This window comes from Chelonoidis abingdonii, chromosome 2, assembly GCF_003597395.2.
Source record: "Chelonoidis abingdonii isolate Lonesome George chromosome 2, CheloAbing_2.0, whole genome shotgun sequence".
NCBI lineage: Eukaryota > Metazoa > Chordata > Testudines > Testudinidae > Chelonoidis > Chelonoidis abingdonii.
This window is the reverse complement of record NC_133770.1, coordinates 53,151,949-53,167,456: the sequence shown is the minus strand read 5'-3', so window position 1 is coordinate 53,167,456 and position 15,508 is coordinate 53,151,949. Positions and strand designations below refer to the sequence as shown.

Here is a 15,508-nt window from a genome sequence, read left to right as displayed (position 1 = left end):
GCTGGCCCTTACAGGGTCTACCTCTTTGTCATCCACGATGGATACCTGCTCAAAGGCTCAGCTCAAGGTCTTATTGTTCCTTTGCTCCACTTGAAACTCCAAGAAACCGATTAACTTCTCTGGATCCATTTGCAGCAGTGGTGGTATATTTGGTCTCATGGACGGTCCTTCTCTGGGGTCATCATCGTCAGTAGCATCAGCTCTGGCATCTGTGGTCCCTATTATGGCCATGGAAGGGACCACCTCTGCCTCCTCCCTCCACTCTCTCCCCACTACCAGTTTTTCCTTCCAAGATTTTCTTTCTTTGGGTTGGCAGGTGAGAAGGTCAGGGTTCTTAAAGGGGAATAGGTGCCTAGTACCTCTTCTGAGGTATCTTCCTCGAGTTCCTGGGCTAAGGGAAGCTTCTGCAAGAGCTCAGGGAAATATGACCAGTCTCAGCTTAATATTACGGGATAAGGTAGGTCTGCAGAGACACATACCTTCATCTGGTTGTCCTAGTGGGATACCTAATAGAACAGTGCCATGGATACATTTAATATGGATTTTTCCCTTCTTGGGTTTCCCTGTTACCTCAGCTACCTGTTCTCAGATAAATGTCTGGTCATACCCCAGAGTCTGTTGGCCCTCTACTTCAATGGGAATTGTGAATTTTTCTATACTTTTCCTGTGGGCCCTATTCTTGCCACTCCAGACCTGCCTGAACTTACTCTCCATCTAGGTGCAGTCTTAAAATGAGTGCCCCTGTTGTCCACAGGAGTAAAAGATTATCACATCTGTCCCTTGTTTTCTAGCATCTGTGTCATCTTCTTTCAGGGCTTCAGTGGGTCCTTGCTTCTGTGCAGTTACAGGCCAAGGAGTCAGTGGGACCCATGGACCCCGAGATGCTCCTCTGTCTCTTATGTTGCAAGTCAGAAAGGATTTGTCAAGAAAAAATTATGACAAACCAACCTATTAGCTTCCTTTGACAGGGTAACAAGACTTATGGATGGGTGGGGGCAGGAGCGACGCCAGGGTTTTTGGCGCCCTAGGTGCAGGGCTGGCTCTAGCCATTTCGCCACCCCAAGCATGGCCGCTCGCTGGTCCCGCGGCTCTGGTGGACCTGCCACAGGCGTGCCTGCGGATGCTCCACTGGAGCCGCGGGACCAGCGGACCCTCCGCAGGCACACCTACGGGAGGTCCACCGAAGCCGCCTGCCTCCCTTCCGCGCTCCTGGTCGGCGGCAATTCTGCAGCAGGGGTCCTTACGCGCTCCCAGTCTTTGAGGCACTTCAGTGGCGGGTCCCGGAGCGAGTGAAGGACCCGTCGCAGAATTGCCACCAAAGACCAGGAGCGCAGAAGGACCCCCCACCGCTGAATTGCTGCCGAGGGTGGCAAAATGCCACCCCACCCAAATCCTGGTGTAGGCGGTCACCTAAATGGAAGTGCTGGCCTGGGTGGGGGGAAGTGGTAGATGTGGTATATCTTGACTTGTTATGTTATGTATAGTCTTAGGAAGAGAAATTTAGATATGCTGAGTAGAACTGAACTTCTGCAGAGCTTGATATAATTACAGTGCTTACATGTCTTCAGAAAATACCAAAATTTATGTAATGCATTTTATTTAATCAAAAAATCTTGTTCAATTATAAAAAAAATATTTTTATAGGGTGAAAGAGGAGAATGTGGGACACCAGGCGTAAAAGGGGACAGAGTAAGTACAACTTTTTAATTAAAATGTTGTCCATGTTGTTAATTGTGGAGCACATATATAAGTACCATCAACCTGTGCACTAAATGAGGCAGGTGGGGATTATGTGATTAAAGAATGTATCATTATGCATATACACATGGGGTGGGCTGAATTAGGGTTGCATGGGCACGCTTAGATCTGGAATTACGTAACTTTTGACAGTTAGACTTTGAAACCTTAATAATGTTATTTTAAAACAGTATTTCTGTGTGTAATTTCCTGTTTTTTCAAAAAGCAAACTAAAAAACCAGAAATTCCATCATGTGGCATCATTTTGGAACCCACATAGGTCACCAGCAGGGCTGGAACCCTTAGATCGACCTCACAGACCACTGCCACTTGACCTAATGGAGTATGATAAAGTGAGGGTGGTAGTAGCTTGTCATCCGCTATGTGGACCAGCACTCGAGAGGAATGAGACAGTTTGCCTGTGGGATTTGAAGATATTTGCTATCGGCAGAGGATTGATGAGACTCAGGAATCTTGGGTTCCATTCCAGGCTCTGGAGGGAGTGTGCTGGACCCTTCTGGCTGTTCCCCATAAGCTTGACCCTTTCTACCCTATCCCTCTAACTTGTCCCTGTCAGAGTCTCATCTGTTCCCCACCCCAGCTCCTCACCTTACTCCCAGTCTCCTCACCTAGCCTGTCCCAGTCTCCACTGCTCAGGAGTTTCATCCGAGTTTCAGCCTTCTGGTCCACACAGTTCAGTTCCCCATTCCTGGCTCCTTGTCTGATTTATCTTTCTCTTTTCCCTTCACCCACATTCTCCAGTCACGCTAGTTCCCAGTCCCAGCCTTCTTTCCCTTATACAGTTTCACTGTCCATCTCATTCTAGCTCCTAGGCCCAGTCTCTCTGCCCGGAAAGACCCAGTTCTCCAAAACATGGGGGTGCTAGAACTTTTCAAAGAAAAGGTTACCAAAGCTTTTTAACATGGTAATATATTTAAGTAATATATTTTTCCCATGCCTCATTCTCAGAGAGAGCTGAACTGCTTGAGGCAGATATCCAGAATGAAATTTTTCAGCCCAAACAGTTAGAGTCTGTCAAAATTATAAGGAACTGAAAATAATTTCTAGAGTTCAGCAGCCGTAATAGAAACTGCTACTAGCCCTATCTATAAGGCACTCTCCATAAATCCCATAACACATATTTTGGTGATTTTCAAGACTAGCCTACCTTTTGTAACACTCTGTAACACTGAAGCAAACATACAAATTAAGGACTCCTGCCATACTTTACCTAATTTATGCCCAGCCCCTAATTATACACATTCACACACTATATGTATTCTGTCCCTATTTTTGAATATATCCTGTAAAGGGAATTACAGATCATAGAATCATAGAGGGCCTGAGCCAAACCCCACTGAAGACAATAGCAGTCATCCTGTTAACTGTATTGATTTTGGATCAGGCCCATGGGAGAGATAACATAGCCTGTCACTTTCTATATAGACATGCATTATGGTTAGATTGAAACGGATTAGACTTTTATATAAGCAATTTAAAATCAATTGACATAAAAGGAATAGTGGTCACTCTTAAGAGGTATCAATTAGCTTTGTAATGACATCGTATTACCAAAATATTTACAATTTTTCTTCGGTATTAGTGTCTGTAATATGTACACCTTATTGGAGGCAAAACTGGAAAATTTCTTAGTGTCTATAGAGCAGTCATTTGATGTAAGTTAACAAAGCAGATGTTTGTGAAACATTTCTGTTGGCAGCTAGAACATATTTTTAAGCAATAAGATTTGTCATAAAGAAGACCTACCAGGATCATGTGAAATAGTAGGGGTTCAGAAATCTCTTTAAGGACAAGTGAATCAGAAGAGATAATGACATTAAAGAAATAGAGTAGTTGCACATCTCACATGAAAAAAGAATATGAGTTTGGGCAACATGCAAATTAGTAGGAGGTTAAGTGAAATGTGTATTAAGATAAAAGGAAGTTGTTCAGAAGCTGGAAATAACATGGACAAAGCAGCCCAGGAGATCGGACATAAAAACCATATGCCAAGACTACAGAAAGCTAAGCAGAGTGTTCCTCTGTTATTTAATTTCTATTAAGGACACTGATGAAAAAAATTTGATATCTTTAAGAAGTTACTGACCAGAGTTATATAGTCACCCACAGAATTACCAGCTCAATGAACATTTGAAAAAATAGATGATCTGCCAACCAGCCCTTAAGAATTAAAAATAAAAATAAAAATAAAAATAAAAATCTGTGCCTCTGGAAAAATTATCAGACATTGAACACACATAAGAGGAGTGTCAAGAGATCAATTCCAATATTCAGAAACAAATTTAGAAGCTGCAGTGATTGGCATTGCAGTATAATAGGCAGTATTGTTGGCTGTCCAGGAGGAGGGTTTATTTTTCTTTCTCTAATTTAATTAATTACACTGACTTCAGCAGAACATCTGATGTTTCCCAGTGCTTGCAAGTTGGGTTTCCCTAAATGTAAATCATAGAATATAGACAATGGCTCAAAATGCAGAAAACTTGTCTTGATTTGAAATTGAAACTGTTTCTAACTATTTATGCATATTCTGAGTGTAGGTTTAATTCTACACACGCTCACTATCATGATTTGTTTCATTCTAGAGGTTGCTTTGCCATATCTCCATGTAATTTTGCAAATGTGCATCAAATCATTGTGGCTACTCATGGTAGCAAGCACTATACTCAGTAGTTAATCCCTGCAGGATCAGGCCCTCACATGCCAGAATACATACAATGTCTTGAACTTTTGAATCTATTTCAAGATGAGGAAATAGCTGATGAAATGGAATGCTTTAGATGTCACTGCTTTATTCATCAGGACAATTACAAGATCAAAACAAGACACATGCTGTGGAAAGGACAGCTAGATCCACTGACTTCTGTATATGTAGAAATATAAAAAAATGAAGAGAGGATGAGGAGGAAAAAAAACAGGGGAACATCTGGATTGGCCTAAAAATTTTTTTACTTGGGAAGCAAATTGTAACTGATGTAACAGATGGTAGTTAAACACTGTAAGTGTGCATTCTGGTAAATAGTGAAAAACTAGTACAGCAGAAAGACAGATTTATGAACTACACTGGAACTGGACAGTAGCTGTAACTAGCAAATACTTTTTTATGGAGCATAAGTATGTGAGCTAATAAGATAATAGAAAAATGCACTTTTACTTTTGAAAATAAAGGTTTTTATGATTATTGAAAACTATAAATCTGATTCTGTTGCGTAATTTGAAGTAACTAGGTTAAAATCAGTTGACGATACAGCAGTGTAAAATGTATTCGAGTGAGATCAGACTCAATCCCTGTATCACAGAGATAATATGATCATTCCTGGGTTTGTTAAAGATTTTCCATCGGATATATCAATAGAAATTGAGATTCAGGACATGTATCAGATGACAACCAGCTAAGCAACCAACTAACTCTTATCTATCAACAGGGATTGATTTCTGAGGGTACGTCTGTACTGCAATAGAAACCCAGGATTAGTAGAACTCAAATTAACAGACCCTGAACTCATTAACCTAGGGCTTGAGGATCTATATGCATTTGTAACCCCAGGTTAAGAATTGTTGAACCCTGGGGCTCCAGCATCTACACTGCATTATGTGGGTCTGAGTACAACCACCCATACCCCAGGATTCCTATCGCTCTCCCAAAATGTGGCCACTCTAGCGCTTTGTTCATGGGGCAGTGTAGGAAGATTTGACTGTCTAGAGGACAAAGAAAGCAGACTTCAAGAGCACTTGTCCAGTCGAGCTGCATCTACACTGCAAAACAATAGAACTTGAATCCTGGGTCCTGGGTCTGAACCCCGAGTTAGGGTAATTTGTGTGTAGATGGAAGGGGGGTTAGGTTTGAGCCTGAGTTCAAACTATGGGCTTACATTGCTGTGTAAACATCCCCTAAGCCCCCTTGTATATCTCTTATAATAAAGGTGTTTGATCAAACATCAAGAGACAATTCAAAGGAAAAACAGAATTACTAAAAACAAAATTCATACCCCTGAGTAAACATAGCTATACCGATCTAATCCCCGGTCTAGGCAGTGTGAGGTTGATGGAAGAATTTTACCACCTCTTGGGGAGATGGGTTAACTACAATGACAGGAGAAACTCTCCCGTTGTTGAAGTGACTGTCTACACTGAAGCACTACAGCAATGCAGCTGTGCTGCTGTATCATTTTAATTGTAGACACAGCCATAGTGGAGCAGGGAATGAAATCCAGAGGAAATTCTTGAGTGGAGACATGGTATAAACAAATCTGGTCTTTCTGTATATTATAAAGAACAAAACAATTTGGGCTATATTTTCAATACTGTGCTTTAGCAATAGGTGGTTCTAAATGCTGTTAGTTGATAAAGTGTATTGCTACCTTCCCCCCCCCCAGGGATTAGAAGGTCCTCTTGGACGAAAAGGACCACGGGGACCACAGGTGAGTGAGCTGAAAGTTATTAAATAATAAAGAGCACTACTTATGCTGTTCTCTGTAACGTTGCTCTGTATTTATCACACAATCCATTTTATTGCTAAACTCTGCAAAGTTTCACATTTTGACAAATAAACTAAATCATGGTAACTCTATGAATTTCAGAAAAATTTTTATGGACCAAATCCTGGCGCCTGCTGTGTATCTGGCAAAGAGCGTAGCTAGAGCTGTGTGGCTCAGCTGGACTCAACTGTAGAGCTTTACACATATTGTGGGAGATGTTTCTCCTGTTAGACTGTCCACATAGCACCTATGTAACTGTCAAATCACATAGCTAGAGTCTAAGGCGTCACCCCTCAATGACCATATATGGCAGACTCCCCTATATCCTAGCAAGATGAATACTGCCCAGATGAATGATAGCTAGAGAGATGGAATTGGTTGAGGAGCTCAAATGCCAATATCATCGTCAAATGTCCATAGTCTACTGAGGACCTATTGCATCAGTCAGAGTGACCACAGTTAATGGCATCAAACTAGACATTGTAGAGTAAAGTTCCCAGATCTGGCTCAGTCCTGAATATCCGTGAATCTCTGGGGCAGCCCCAATGGCGACGCCATGAAGGGTCAAGGCACACATGCTTTTGCACGCCGATGGAGAGTCTGAGAGCATGGTTTGCTGGTGTATTTTTGTTCATCCAGGTGACATGGCCAAAGAGTATCCAGTGCTGCTTTGAATGTAATGAGCAACTAGAGGAAGGCTAGATCTCTGAGAGATTTTGGCATTTCACACAAAGTCAAACCACTTTGGGCTCAGAATTTGACATGGAGAGTGCCTATAGTGTGTCTCTAGCTGCTCCAGTTCTGTCTGTAAGAGGTTTATGACACATATAGCAGTGCAGGCAGCACACAGGTTTGATAGATCCTGCACACTAATATGACAGTTTCAGTAGCAAGAGTGATGAGTCAAAGTAAGGTCCCATCCCATTGGGAAGAAGATGCTTCTTGTTGCTTGAATAGGGATGCTGGACAATTCCTTCATGGCTGCCAATCCCCCAGTTCCAAACTCAATTATTTTTAATTATCTGTTGTAAGAGGCCCATATCTTGCCCCTCTCTCTCTCTCTCTCTCTGTCTCTTTCTCTCTTGGGGTTACTGGTAACCTTGGATTCCAGTGACTTCCACAGTCCCTCTACAGAGAAAGAGTAAGGACAGGGATCTGGAGAGATTTGCTTAGTATGGCAGGGACCTAAGGAAGTTACTTATGTCTCCCTAGTGGCTCCATATGGTGGTACTGTGGAAAGTGCATAGAGTTTTTCCATTCCACTTCTGCACCCAGCCCAACTATTTCTAGATAGAAACATCATGAATCAGAGAGATTTAGACTTATCATAAAATGAGACAAATCAAATAGTCATCATTTCCTTACAGAAACTAAACTTTCCATACAATGTGTGTTCAGTTATGCATCCTTTGTAAAATACCCAGCTGCTAACTGTTGCAAATTGAGCCATTTCTGAATTCTTGTAAAAATAACTTTGGAACAATTTATTAGGAAAACAACCCTATCAGTTTTAGGTGAAGTCATAATGAACTGAATATTTTTTCCTTTCAATGTACAGTAGTCAATGTAGTTTTTAGTTCTGTGATACCCTTGTTTCAAAACTAATGTTGGATAATGTTAATATTATAGTACATTATATTAATGAATTATATTATATTTATATTATAGTATATTATGGTGTATATTCAGTTTGTTTAGAAGACTTCTGATGCAAAAAATTGCTGGGAAATAAAAATGGGTCAATGTTATGCTAAAATAGAGGATTAATCCAATATGCTCAGCAATTTATTGTAACTATGAACCGTGGCAACTGAATAATTACTAATGGGAATATAGTATCTTCAGTGACCAAAAGGAACGTGCCAGACAATAAACTGGATAGTGATTGATCTCATTTATAGAAAATTACAGTATTAGATTCCCTGCCATCCTGCCTGATGCACCTTTTCTACTGCACACACATTTCTTCATCTCACTTCTTAGTAATCTATTTTTCACCAAGACAAATACATCAAAAAGAGTGACGCGATTTCCAAAACTTCTGTTAGGAATTCTTTTCAATGTTTGTGTTCTCATAGGCTTAAAAATTATTTTGTTTTTTTTTATTTAAAGTCCCTCATTTATTAACAGAATAGAGTAGAATTTGTTTTTATTTAAACACACAACAATTTGATTAAAACCAGTTAAGGTTCTTAGTGGCAAATAATAACCAACTCAGAATGACAAACCCCAGGAAATACAGAATAAAGGCATACATTTACATACATACAAACACACATACTGTCACCAGCCTTACCTGAACAAATCAACTAGTCTCAACCTCAGTCAGAAAGAAGACACAGAGAACATTAGCTATACCGCTTGTTCCTATGGGAGGATTCTTTGCTAGGTTGTGTGATTTGATAATTTGCCTTTTAGAATTTTAACTGTTTTTGATGGTTATGATTTTTTTAAATGATTTGTGAACTGTATTATTTTGTGATTATTTAGGAATACTGGTGTGTTGTTGTGTGGTTTGTAGAGCAATTGATACGGTTTATTAGGCAAGAGAGGTACAATAAATTGATATTTTTGCCAAGCCTGCCACAGAGGGTGCAAAATCAGGGAAACTGAGCATTTTGGATTCTTGCCAGTTCTTTTTCTTTTTACCAGCATAAAATGTTCTAGTATTTCCCAAACTTTCTACTGTAATAAAAAGCAGTTTTCATGGTTGAAACCTCTTTATTGCTCATGAGTATTTCTGCCCATCCAACAGTAAAACTCCATGAGGCTTCATAGGATATGTCTAAACAGCAAAGAAAAACCTGCAGCTGGTCTTTGCCAGCTGACTTGGGCTCAGGGGGTTTGGGCTGTGGGGCTGTTTCATTGCTGTGTAGACTTCCAGACTTGGGCTGGAGCCCAACCTCTGGGACCCTCTCACCCGACACGATCTTAGAGCCTGGGCTACATGCCAAGTCCATAAGTCTATACAGCCATAAAAGAACCCCACGAGCCCATCAGCTGACCCGGGTCAGCCACAAGTTTTTCTTTGTTGTGTAGACATACATATAGACGGAGACATAAAGACCTGATGATCAGCTCTGCTGCTGGGAGCTGCAATGAAGCGCACTGCACAACCCCATTATGTGCAACCTGCCAAATGGCCCTGGGACTCCCAGTAGGTGACTATGGAGATAGAGATCTACTTTAGGTGTCAAGGAGAGTTTTAAGGGCTGAATGCATAGGATGTATAACAGTCAGTTCCACATTTTTGCTGTTCCTCACAGTCACTCATCAATCTACACCCAGCAGCCTGACCACCCCTTTGCGATATGGGACACACTCATACCCCACGCCTTTGTGTAAGTGCTGCAGACTGGGTACTTACATACCGCTCACAGAGGTCAGAGGATTGTTTTCTTTGTGTCTGAGAACACAACTGTGGCCACAGTAACAACTAGTTCTAAAAGTATCTTGCAGAATGCGGTGTTTTTCAGAAAATCAAAATAAACCACAGCTCAACAATAGATAGCTGGCCTCACAGAAGTGCTTTCGTTACAGACTTGCATAGAGAGAGAGAAGGTGGTGGTTTAGTGAACTTGTTGGGGAAGGGAATCCAGGCATAGGGGGCAATATAGAAGTATCACAGAGTCCGGAGCTGGAGAAAGAAAGGAACAAGAAGCTCCAAATTAAATACATGCAAATTATATGTAGAAGTAAAATATTCTTTCTACAAGAGCTAGTTATTATTATTAATGTGTATTATGGTAGCACCTTGAGGCCAGGGCTGCGTTGTGCTAGCCTCTGTACAAATATATAACAAAGACAGCTCTAGCCCCAAAGATATTTTACTGTCTTGTGTTCAAGACAACATTCAAAGGAAACTTACGTATCTTCAAAGAAAACTAATTCTATGGGATTTATCTTGGTATAGGGAATCAGTGGACCTCCAGGCGAGCCAGGTCCAAAAGGTATTCAAGGAAATAAGGTAAGATATAGGACTGTCTGTGTGGAATATGGAGTGTGTGCAAGGTAAGCTCTAGCAGAGTGCTAGATTACAGTTTTGTCACTGTGATGTCATGAGTTTCTTGACAGTGGTGTGCTCAGCATGAGAATAATGTACAGTAGGGTAGTGTCATCAGAGTAGTAAATCTTAGCATTACGGACAAGGATCTCTGGTTCTAAATTCGTTCAGGCAGTTTGCTACAAAATTACTTTTTAGGCTGAAATATTTTGTGCTTGAATATTGTTCAAGTTGTTAGATATGTTTCTGTTTTGCTGTTAGGAAATATTCAGATGTGAAAGATCTCTTAACAAGAGTTGAATATTTATTTGATGCTTTGTGTTCTGAGGACTGAAAAATTGAATTAAAAAACATTAGACAAGGATTTGGTCCTGAATGAATACCAAGGTCTTTGACATATTGAAGATAGATTGTTCAAATAATGAGTTGTTGTAACCAGAGTGAGTTAGATACTTGGGCCAATAAATTCTGAGGAATGTAGGCATTCTTCCTGTTCACAAATTATTAGTAAATTAATGTATGCCAATATATTTGTTCTACTCATAACATTTCCGTTATCTTCAATGAGTGTTGTACAGTTAAATCCTCAAACATCTCTTTCAAAATATAGGGGCTGAGGTTAACACCTGCAAGTTATCCATTTTACAGCAGAACTATGGGTAGCCTAGAGAATGAAATACCATTTTTAGGTTCCATTAGAATTGGGTGTACAATTTGGGATATATTCATGTTTTGTTCTTGAGGCAGCAAGTCCAGTTGAAGATGCAAAGGAACAGCTTTATATGTGGAAAATATTTATTATATAAATTATACTGGAATCTTGGTCTGATAATTTTTTTCCTTTCCTAACAAATGCTTTTCTTGTTCTTTTTTGTCCATCTTTCATGCAAAACACAATTAAGGAAGCCCATATTGGATTATTTCAGCAGGAAAAAAAAAACGGTTCTGAAAGAAACTATTCATGCATGTGGCGAAATAGCCATGTCTCTACTAATCCTGATTTAAGCTTTGCAAAAGTTAGAAGTCTTGGCTTCTTTATGTAATTTCACATTGACAGTGCATGGACCGTATTACCAGCTAATCTTATTGTATAGTGCATTTACTTCTTCTAAACTGTATTGGTTCTTTCCCCTTATTTATATGTGTGTGTATCAGAGCCGGCTCCAGGCTCCAGCCCAGCAAGCAGGTGCTTGGGGAGGCCAAAACCCTGGAGCTGGCCCTGGTGCCCGCCCAGCCTCTTCTCCCCACAGACCCAGGAGATCCATCACCTCTGATGCGCTCCAGATAGGGTCGTGTATGTTGCATGGAGCCAGCATGCTCAGCTGTGCGGTTGCTATGTGAGCTCTCCAAACTGAGCAAAGAGGAAGAGCAAGTTCAAAACTTCCTAGGGCTTTAACAGGGGAGGGGTATTCACCTATGTACTTGGCTACAGGGCAGCGGAGTTCAAAACGATGATGAGCGCAGTCATGGTGGGCATTGTGGGATACCTCCTGGAGTCCATTTAGGGAGATGTAAGCAATGTAGTGTCTAGAGTGACACTATGTCACTCTATGTCGTCCTAAGCTCTACGTCTCTCGCGGAGATGGTTTTATTATGTCGGCATAGCAGGCAAGTTAGAGCAGTGGGAGGAGCATTGCAATGTGTACACCTCCATAGTTAGGTCAGCATAAGCTGCCATATGTCAGCAAAACTGTGTAGTGTAGACATAGCCTTATTCAACAAGCATTTTAAATATTGTTTGAACTACTTTAAAATATTTTAAAAACCTTATTAGTTTTACTAATTTGCTAAATAAAATACAATAAAGGGTATTGTTCTTTTTTTAATTTTAGTATTCTTAAAAAAGGCCACTAGATAGAATTAAGTACATATCACTGAACAAGGGTAAGGGTCTGAGAAACCAAAAAAGAAAGGAAACCCAAAAGCTGTCCTGATCTCAACACACTGGCCCAAATTAACTATTAGGGTAGGCAGCTGCAGCCACCAAGGTCAATGCACCTTGTTACCACAGTATGTATTGTATCAAACATCAGGTACATTCATATTCAGGAGACCCTGGCAATATCAAGTAATGTTAGAGTAGATTAAGACTCTATTAGTGTATATATTGGGTTTATCACCAAGGCAGCCAAACAAAATATTTGTCTTAATGTTGAGTTTATTTGGTTTAAATTAAATCCTAATGATGTTTTAAGCCAGTGATTTTAGTATTTGTTAGATAACACATCAGAACTAATTGTCTACAGATCTCATTTTTGTTAGTGAAACCTACCTTAACTGGATTAGAGTCACACTAAGAACACTTGAGAATCAGAGAATGACTAAGATTTATGGAGGAGCTATAATATACAGTCAGCAGTGTGGGGAGATATAAAACTCAACAGTTAAGGCATAAATACTTCCTAATCCCCAAAAGAAAGAGCGAAGGACTGAGCAACACATATCAAGTTACCAAATAAGGCCAACGACCAAGGAACCAGCATAAAAAACAACCACAGTTTGGAGTGTATGTTTGCAAAGGAAATCCTGTGGTCTCATTATTATCAGATTAGTTAGATTTGTGCAGTGACATCCTGACCCCAGTGATGTCAATGACAAAACTCCCAGTGACTTTAATGGGACTGGGACTTCACCCATGACATCTATTAATTTTGGAATTCATTACCTTAGATCAGAAATGTTCTTTGTAAGTAAATACATATTTTCCCATCTGTAATGAGACTAGGGACACACATTGTGGGGAATATTATCAAAGTACCATAAACACTTTGTCGTCTCTTAATTTCTTTTGTTTCTTTAGGGAGAGCCAGGTCCTAGAGGTCCTTATGGTCCCACTGGACCCCCTGGTGTTGGACTTCAAGGACCTAAGGTAATTATCAATAATACAGGTTTCAGAGTAGCAGCTGTGTTAATCTGTATCCGCAAAAAGAACAGGAGTACTTGTGGCACCTTAGAGACTAATGTTTTCTGTATGTACACATATCTTCTTACTATTTGTTCCATTCTATGGATCTGATGAAGTGGACTGTAGCCCGTGAAAGCTTGTGCTCAAATAAATTTGTTAGTCTCTAAGGTGCCATCAGTAATACAATATATTTCCTGTCATGATGAGTCTCTATGTGAATCCTTTGTAGTATATTTTAATGAAAGTTAACTTGAATTTACTGCCATAACGAGTTATTATTTGAAACTGAAGAGTATATAACTTTAGAAGTTTACACACTTGCATAGGGTGGAGGTAGCTGAGTTGCCTTTCAGCCATCCCAAAGCCTGATTATAATCTCACCTACTGCAGTGAAAATCAGAAGTAACTACTGAAATCAGTAGAGGCGAGATCAGTTTCATGGCTGTACACATGGTCTGCCTCCAATCCTGTGCCATTATGTGTATAAATATACCTTGACTGCTTTTACACACACTATATATGGCCAGAGACAAGGGAACTAAAAACTTGGAGAATAAATGACTGATTTCTCCCATATTTCTTAGTTGGGAGATGGAGATTCCTTGCTATTTTCCCTCATGCACTGATTCATTCCTGCATCTTGTTTGAGTCAAATATTACTTCTGGTGCTAATTCTTCAAAAATTGCTTTAGGCCATGTATCTTCTGTACTGTACGGACGAAGGGCCAATGCCTAGAACAACATACCTGTAAGGGTTTATTGCTTTTTTCCCTGCATCCATGGAACTCATGGGTGTTTTCTGTGCTGTGCTTGTGCGCTGCGTGAGGGCTACATAATCATTTTGTAATTTGCCCAGATGAAGAAGCAGAGCGTTGTTGTGCTGCTTTTGCCGCAGTTCAGGAGGGAAATTGTGGATTAGGGAGTCATGGTGTCCCTCCCAAGCTCCATGATGCTCTGTAGAGGAACTACACTGTACCAGGTTTACACCCAGTGTGGCATATGCTGCCCAATGTACTGGACTGCTATGCCAACTCTCTACTGCCTTATACAGAATGGGGGATGCAATGGCTCTGTGGAGCCTGATACTCCCTGTGTGCTGGCTGTGATGGTACCAAGTACTGGTGCATGAGTATAAGCGGGTGCCTGTTATCCCCTTACTGTGTTTCCATTGGCATGTAGGATGGGCTACAATCTGGTCCTAAGATAAATGAAGATGACTCTTTTTATGCTCCTAAATTGTAGTTCATATTAACAGTTCATTAAAAGATGCTAGTGGTTTCATTTCAGTGCCACCAGGGGACATTATATGGTGCACTATACCTCACCTATGAATAAAGAGTAAAATTTTCAAAAATGCCCAAATGAGTTGGGAGCCTAAGTCCCACTGACTTTCAATGAAACTTAGGCTCCAGAGTGCTAAGTCCCATTTTCAAAAGTCACTTAGTCCCAGTCACTTGGGTGCTTTAGAAAGTTACACTCTAATAAAACAATAAGTAACATCTCTGAAATTCCTTCCCAATAGGGTGATAGAGGCCAGGAAGGAAGAATTGGGCCTCCAGGGCCTATTGGAATTGGTGAGCCAGGATTAACTGTAAGTGGACAGGACAGTCTGTACAACATGTTAGAAATTAAAAACAATACAAGATATCTAAGTGAACTTGTTTGATAGATTACGGTCATATTGACTGGCCCACTCTGTACCTGCTGCTGGGACAATGAAAGTGAGTGGATGTGTTAGTAACTGTTGCAATAACAACTGCACGTAGCAGAGCTGAGCCAGGAGGAAGTGCCATCTCTAAAGAATATGAAACAAAGAAAAATTTGATTGCCCGATCCCAGCTAAACAGCCTCTTAGGGCCTGGTTTTCAATAAGAATCTAGATGCGAATTTGTATCTATGCTTCTCTTCTGGTTGATGTTAAGGAGAAAAACACTTTAGAACGGTCTGAGATAAAAATATATCTTTAAAGAATCAAAAGTTGGGCCATTCCTGTGTACCTGTGTGTAACTTAAGTACGTAAACACAGCTGGTCTGGAACGGTTATTTAGATGCCACATATCTTTAAATGTTTCTGTGCCACTGTCAGTCTCGGGGTCTCAGTTCCTGGTTTCAAACTGGTTCTTACATTTCTTTGGTTATAAAGGAAAAGAGAAGAAACTTGTACAATAACTCCGCACTTAAAATCGTCCTGGTTAATGTTGTTACGTTGCTGATCAATTAGAGAACATGATTGTTTAAAGTTGTGCAATGCTCCCTTATAACATTATTTGGCAGCCGCCTACTTTGTCCACTGCTTGAAGGAAGAGCAGCCCGTCGCATCTAGCTGGTGGGGGCTTGGAATCAGGGTGGACCGGCAGCCCACCTACC

The 15,508-nt window shown here is 40.5% G+C and overlaps 1 protein-coding gene across 2 annotated transcripts in view; it reads left to right on the top strand.

The window, feature by feature from the left end:
• Positions 1 to 15,508, top strand: part of COL28A1 (collagen type XXVIII alpha 1 chain) — a 133,891-nt gene that overhangs the window by 13,503 nt on the left and 104,880 nt on the right. For both annotated transcript variants that reach the window (XM_075062362.1, XM_075062361.1), the window contains exons 9-13: positions 1,645 to 1,689; positions 6,132 to 6,176; positions 10,147 to 10,200; positions 13,037 to 13,105; positions 14,664 to 14,732. In XM_075062362.1, coding sequence (XP_074918463.1) covers positions 1,645 to 1,689; positions 6,132 to 6,176; positions 10,147 to 10,200; positions 13,037 to 13,105; positions 14,664 to 14,732 — 282 coding nt within the window. The remainder of the gene's footprint in view (positions 1 to 1,644; positions 1,690 to 6,131; positions 6,177 to 10,146; positions 10,201 to 13,036; positions 13,106 to 14,663; positions 14,733 to 15,508) is intronic.